At 41.8% G+C, this 7,233-nt stretch overlaps 1 protein-coding gene across 1 annotated transcript in view; it reads right to left on the bottom strand.

Annotated features, from left to right (window-relative positions):
- Positions 1-7,000, bottom strand: part of SLC22A15 (solute carrier family 22 member 15) — a gene marked incomplete at its 5' end in the record, with an annotated part of 36,607 nt that extends 29,607 nt beyond the window's left edge. The window contains one exon of the mRNA XM_082498798.1: positions 6,914-7,000. Coding sequence (XP_082354924.1) covers positions 6,914-7,000 — 87 coding nt within the window. The remainder of the gene's footprint in view (positions 1-6,913) is intronic.
- Between the last annotated feature and the right edge of the window lie 233 nt (positions 7,001-7,233).

Below are 7,233 nucleotides of genomic sequence, written 5' to 3' on the forward strand. Positions count from 1 at the left end.
GCTGGTACTCACAAAAAGCAAGCAGAGGTTTTACTTAATGCAAACAATGCACATGAAGCACTACATTACCTACAAATAGAAGTAGTTATATTAACTACTCCAGTTTAAAAAAAAGCATGTGAGAGCACAAAACTTTATTTGGGTCAGAAATAAAAGATCAACAATCATGTTGGAAACAATTATTCTGAGTTCAATTACACATCTACCAGTTCTATCACCCGAGAGAAAAGGAAATTAGGTCTCTAAAACGGAGGAAGGGGCACCGACAAGAGCCCTGATGATGTGGCTTGCTAGCAGAAAAACACAGGTAATTTACTACCTACAAAACATGGGAAGTTAGAGACTGTGTACACACGTGAGCAGGGAAGAAGGAAAGGGAGATAATGTGTCATAATACAAATATTTTTAATCTGTAGTCTTTGCTATCCAGTAGAATTACACCTGTCAACTCCAAGGCTTATCTTCTGAGGGTGCTCAGAGGACAGACTGCCTAGATTGGTTGTTTCAACAGAGTTTGCCAGGCTGAAAGCCATCTTGATCGGTAGCAAAAGATGGGAGTGCTTCAGCTTTCACTGAATCCAAATACCATCCCACTGCACAAAATATTCTACATAACAATAATCAAACTGTTAATAATCTGCAAACATCGTCCCATATGTTTTACCCACATTCCATATAAACATGCCAACCAGCACTGACACTGGCTCCCAGGCACCTTACGTTTCCAGTTGTTACAAGACATTGCAAAAGCAAGGCATTCAGCCATGGTTAAACAGCCCCAGGGCGAGTTCCTTCTGACAACTTCACTCTTTACACAGCGTTTAGTCTTCACTTTTTTTGAAAAGTTTGATTACTTTTTTTTTAAATAGGCAGAACAATCTGCTTCCTTCCCTCTGTTGCTAGGCCTTCAGAATGGCTACTTCTCTGTGCTTCTCCCAAAACTCATGCTTCTTGCTGTGCCCATCAGCAATAATTCTTTACAACAGCACATTGAATAGACATCTTCCAGGACTGAACTGCACAGAAACTGAAATCAGCCTTTTAAATTAAATTGTGAAAGCTGACTAGATGTGTTTATACGGATACATACACACAAAACACATGGTTTCAGTGTCAGAATGAATGTAGTGATTGTTAGAAGAGCAAGAAGACCCAGCAATTGTGAATTACATGGAGAACCACCTAAATATGAGCTCAATTACATGTGCTTTGCAGTTCAGATGCAGCTAAAGAAGAGATGGTTTCAAAGCTACGGCTCATGTTTCTTCTACACCTCAAGCTTTCTCTGACCATACTTTTCCCCTGCATACAAGCCTAAATTTAAAACTGAGCTGTATGGATGATGCGCTGGTTTGGATTAAGACACAACATAACTTCGAGGGAAGATGGAAATGTAGGCAGCTGATAAGGTAATCATGACTTCCCGCCACTCAGGATTATTTTTGAAAAAAAAAAAAACCAAACCAATAGCAAGTTAGCTATTTAAAATTAATCTGCAAGGAGGTATTTAATAGAATTTAGACTTCTGTGTTATACCTAAACGTTAAGGATCCCACTGCTAACAAAGCATGTCACAACGCAGCAGGTTTTATTTCAGGTTTTCTGCAGAATATAGTGTAATGTCTGCATCAGCTACACTTACGTTTTTAGGGTTGTAACTATAATATCAGAAAAGATAAGTGACTGTTTCTTTTAAGGAACAGTTAAAGATCTGAAAGAAGCAATTAAAGAAAGACAGACCACACTGGGTCTTGACTATATTTCTTATTCTTCTGGCAGCTATGTTTTATTTATGGAAGGCCACTAAGGGGCCAAGGAGTCTTGGTTAGCACCTAAATCATTACACATGAAATTAAATGTAACACATGACCAAAGAAATACCTTTTTTTCCTTAAAAGATTCTCCCCACCCAACTGGAACAAATGATAGGATTGGCCTTCACTTAGAAGTTCCCCAAACGTTCAGGTAGAAATATTCTTAAGTAAGTAAGTAGCAGCATATCTTTCACTATGATTAGTTTACATACCTATGCCCATGTAGTTTGTTTTTCTTCCTGAGCAGGAATAAGGTATATCAGAACAGGGAATTATACTCAGCGATGTATCTACTCTAAAAAGCCTTCATCTCTTCTTCAAGCAAAGTAATACCATCCTTTAGCATAAGCATGTTCTGAGTAAGATACAACACATGAAAAGATGTGGGAATAAGAAGCTTACCTCAAGAAAAAATTTGGGCCCCTACTTTTTATGTTTGTATTCATGCCACATTTGAAACCACCCCTCCGCATAAGTGGCTGCATATGTTTGACACAATTCTGCAACGACTTTCTCGAGAATCAGAGGGACTAAAAACCTATTTCTCCCATAGACATGAAGAAAAAAGCCAAAGAGCAAGGTAATCAAAGTGAAGAAAAGTCATGCAGCAATTCTGTAAGTCCTTTTTATATCTGCCACCTTGCTTACGTACTTTACAGACACCTGTAGTTGAACTATGTCTAAATTACAGTGCAAGTAACTTTGGATAAACAGTGTATCTATCGTGAAGCCCCTGGAACATTTTCAGTACCCTATGTTAGCAATTACAGTGCAGTTTGTGTAATACCCATCTGTTTCCTTCATTTTAAATTGTCCATTACATTTCAGATTTGTTTTGCACTTTCTATTCAGGTAAAGTCCTAATAGTACACCTCATCGAGCTGTCCAACTTATGACCAGTTCTGGCTAGTTCAAACAACAGCTTAATAGACTCAAGCAAACCTAAGTATTAAAAGAAGATTCACTGACAAAGTATTTCATTACTGTAATTACAACTAGAGTGATGTCTCATGCCATTAAAGAGACAGAATGACAGGCCAAGAAACTGAGTTAAACAAGACCATGTACAGGATCACATCTGTATCCTATCAGAAGACAGACACTACTCCTTTTGAATTATTTCTAAAGATTTGGTATGAGCCTGCCTTACTTAAGCCACATGTCCCAGAATCTGCTTTCCCTCAAAATATTTGTGCAGATGGGCTTATTAAAGAGGCACTTTCTGCATTGGGATAGTCCAATGATAGAAATTGTATATGATCTTGCTGCCAACAGCAAAGAGATGTTAGCAGCACCACTCTACACTGCATCAAGAATGCCTTTGTCATAAACCAAACCAAACCAAATTCAAGGAACGTGATGTTACTATCTTAACCGTTTTTCTATTTTCTCTTCAGTTAGTAGTAAGTCTCTAAGATGGAGGGAAACACCACTCTTGGTAATTATCCATACTGCCGTGCAATGCACATTACCCAACTTCAGGTAAAGCCTTTTTCAGCTGTGCAGACAAGACCTCTCTTTTAAACTCTAACATGTTTTAAAAAGCCTTTTAATAGAGATATAGTAGGAACACACTTCCATTCTCAGATTTCTGCAGGTTCAGTTTGGACTTGGGCAATCCTGTAGCTCAGATTCACTGACAAAGGCAAACTTCTTTCAACTACGTATGTTGAGTCACAACAGACCAAGAAACTTTTTTTTTTTTTAATATGCTTGTACGCCCTCAAGCATCTGATCAAGATGCGAGATTTTGTCCAATGTTGCTACACACACTAAACAAACACCCAAAGACACCACTCTTTAATAATGCTTCAATATAATTTCTTCAAAAGGTAGTAAGTACCGTTCTAGTAATCAGTAGGTGTCAAGCAATTACTTTTAGTTCAAAGTCAAGTCCTAAGTATTTTAAAAGTTAACAGTTCCCTTTATTCCTCCCTCGCTCTCTTAAAGATACACTGGAAATGCAAGACTAATCCACCCTCAAATTCCTATCATTATTTTATCCCCTCATTCTTTGGGTAAGTTCGGTCTTTGGATAATTCCACAGATTTTGGAAAAAAGTGTTTCTCTACATTAGCTGTCATCACTCCAATTATAAAGTCAGCAACCACTGCTACAGGACATTCCTAAAAGTCTTCCAAAGTCCTATTAAGTTGGCAGCGAATAAGCCAGCCATACCTTAACACAATAACAGCTCAAGAAGTTAATGAATAACAGCAGCAGGTGGCAGACGAATAATACAAATCAGTGAAGTGATGAAGATGAAAGAAGCAGGCCACAAGACTTAACACTTAATCTAGATATACAGCGATGACATATAAAAACTTTTTTCCAACTACAAGTAATCTGGAGGGGTTTTGCCAGATTGTCTGTAAGCTCATCCCACAGGTTGAGTACCAGTTCACTTAAGCCCACATGAAAATTGACTATCATGGAAAGTGTCACCCATACAGACATAAGTGTCTGGTACAACTTGCCTCAAAGAAGTTCCGTGAGCTAAACTATGTTTCTAATTAGAATTCAGAGACCAAATAGGTTGGCATATCTGTAAGGCTACATGGTAGAAGCAAGTTAATGGTAGAAATTTATATGAGAAGAAAAACACTAAGATGAGGGAAAATAGCTATAAAGTATGAAATTCAAGAGATCAGAAACATGCAGAGATGAAAAAGCACAAAATTCTAAAAGGAAAGCAAGAACATCTGCTGGGAATCTTATGGGGCAGGGAAAGCTGAGAGTTTAAACTCGGTATATTAGCATAAGAGATGAAGGGACTTGACACAGCAAAGACAAAGACAGTTTTCACGCCTGTGGTGTTCTTATCTTTAAGAATGTAAAAATACTTTATACCAATAGGCTAATGTGAAAATACAAGCCAACTGAGGGAGCACATGGGAAGGGACAGGGAAACAAGCAATAAAACGGAAAAATCAGTCCATGGCAGAGCCAGTGACATAGACTAGCTGGAGTTCTCATTCTGCAGCCAGATGCTGCATCTTATCCCCTAAAGGAGCCCACGATTACCTAAATCTACATCACACACACCAGATACATTACTTACCTTTGGGTCCATCCTCCAAAGACTCACAATAAACCAGACAAAAGACTAACAGCAGTTGTGGCACCTGCCTTCAACCTTGCTCTTGCACATCGCAGTGACACATTATGTAACTTGGCACCAATAAAAGAACACAGAAAGCAATCAACCACCCAAACAGGAACCAGTTGTATAAGTCCAAACCTATTCATGGACTGAAAGACAACAAGTTTTGCATCTAAATCCCTTACAAACTCTTGCACCTGTATGATCTGAAGCAAAGAAAACATCAGTCAGCGGATGATCCCCACTGATAAAGTTCAAGAATTAAAGAACACAGGAGAAGAAAAACCAGACCTGCAAACCTACTGCCTTTTTATTCCCTTCAGTAATTCTGAACTAGATCCAGGATTTGTAAAGATATTTCCGTTTATTTCTCCCATGAGAAATGCAAGTTAATCCATTAAAAACAAAACAAACAAACACATTACAGAACAGCTGACCCATACTACTTAAAACTTTGAGAATACAGAGCACTTGTCATGGTTGCAGTTTGTTCCAGAACGTGACCAGCACTGGAAGAAAAAATAACTATTGCTTCCTTAACCCCTAATCTTCAGTGAGTATATAAGTTTTCCAGCCAGGAGAACAAGCTCTACATAATGTCTAATTTTATAGGATTAATCAGCTAAATCAGTTAAAAAAAAAAAAAAAAAAAAGAGAGAGAAACAGTACAAGGAAACAGAAACCTACAAAGCTTTTGCCGTACATCATCATAGCTCTGCAATCAAGTACAGAGTTCCCAACTGACAGCACTGGGCACCTGAATTTTCTCTGGTCATCTTTATAAAGCTTCTTAATCCTTCTGTCAGCCCCCTAGACACCAGCAGAAGTCTCATGGCTCATGACTGGAAGTTCTGAATTACTACAAAATACTGGTCAGCAGAGGCAGGGGGATACTTAAGTTCCCCTCTTCCTTCCTGCATCTGGTAAGTTTCCACATTGTCAGCATTTGACAGCCTACCTGAATTCACTAAAATTAAGTTTTTGAAGAGTTAACATGGAGTAAGCCAAACTTGTCAGATTCAAACTGTACTTTATGCCTAGGCCTGACTGTGAAGGTACAAATACTATCCTCATCTCCCCTCCCCAACCCCATAGGATAAGGCACAAAGACAAAGCAAAGTTGGCAGTAAAGATGACAAACCTGGTTGCAGAGCACATCACTTGGTCATGCAGTCTCTGAATGATGTTACAGCACTCCACTGTCACTTTGGACTCCATTTTTATCATGAAACTTTCAAGAGACTTCCAGTTGTGTACCTCACGGAATACAAACCCAAAACGTAGAACCTCATCCAAATACCTAATGCAGAGACACTGCTCCTACATGCTAAGAGTTAAGTCAAGGCAAATCAGTCATCGGCTGATTAGATGAGAGCCTCTGCACACAGAGGTATCAGTGACCACCTGTAGCTTTTCAGACATTTCCACCACAAACAAGCCACACGTAACCTAGAAATCACTAGCCTAGACCGCTTACTCTAGGTTGGGTAGGATTCCCATCAGAGTCTCTGACAGAAGTCACTGTCTTCCAGTCTAGCTCATAGAAATCTCAGTTTAACTTCACTTCAACCAGCCCTTCACCTGACAAACTGCATACTCCCAATGTGCCCACAGAGGGACACAAGGCATAACTCCTCCGGCAGCGCAGCACAGATCGCATCAGCCATCTGCCCCAAATTCACCCTTGCAGAAGTTCACCCTGCCTTTGGACAGAGGTCACCTCTGCCCCAGGACCGCAGCAAACTACTGCAGGCTAAATCCAGAGGAGAAGACCCGTTCCTGCCACCAGCAGCCCTTCACCAGAAGGCCTCTGACACCCACTTTCACCCTGCCACAGCCACATCCACCCAACTACCAGAGAGGGCAACCTGCCCACAGCACCCACACTGTGCGGGCTGTGGGGCACCCCCCTCCCGGCGCTGCCTTCCCCCACGGGGGGCTCCCACAAGCGTGCACCCCATTCTGGGGATCGGGGGGAGGAGAGGCAGACTCTCACCTGGAGGAGGACGGCCAGCAGGACGCACAGGTACACCTGGTAGGGCCCCATCTGCCCCACCATCGGGAACGCCTCCTCCACCTCCATCCCGCTCCCCGCCCGCCACGCAGCTCCTACGAGCCGCCGCCGACCAGCGCATCCCCGGCCCGGGGCGGGGCGGGCAGCAACGGCCGGGCCCTCGCGAAGGAGGAGAAGGAGGAGGAGGAGGAGGAGGAGGAAAGGGCGGGAGACGACAGGCGGCGCTCATGCGCAGGCGCCCGGGAGAGCAGCTGGGAAGCGGCCCGCCTCCTTCCCCGGCGACCGCCAGGGAAGCGGAAACG

Source organism: Vanellus vanellus, assembly GCF_965231255.1.
Source record: "Vanellus vanellus genome assembly, chromosome: 1".
Classification (NCBI taxonomy): domain Eukaryota; kingdom Metazoa; phylum Chordata; class Aves; order Charadriiformes; family Charadriidae; genus Vanellus; species Vanellus vanellus.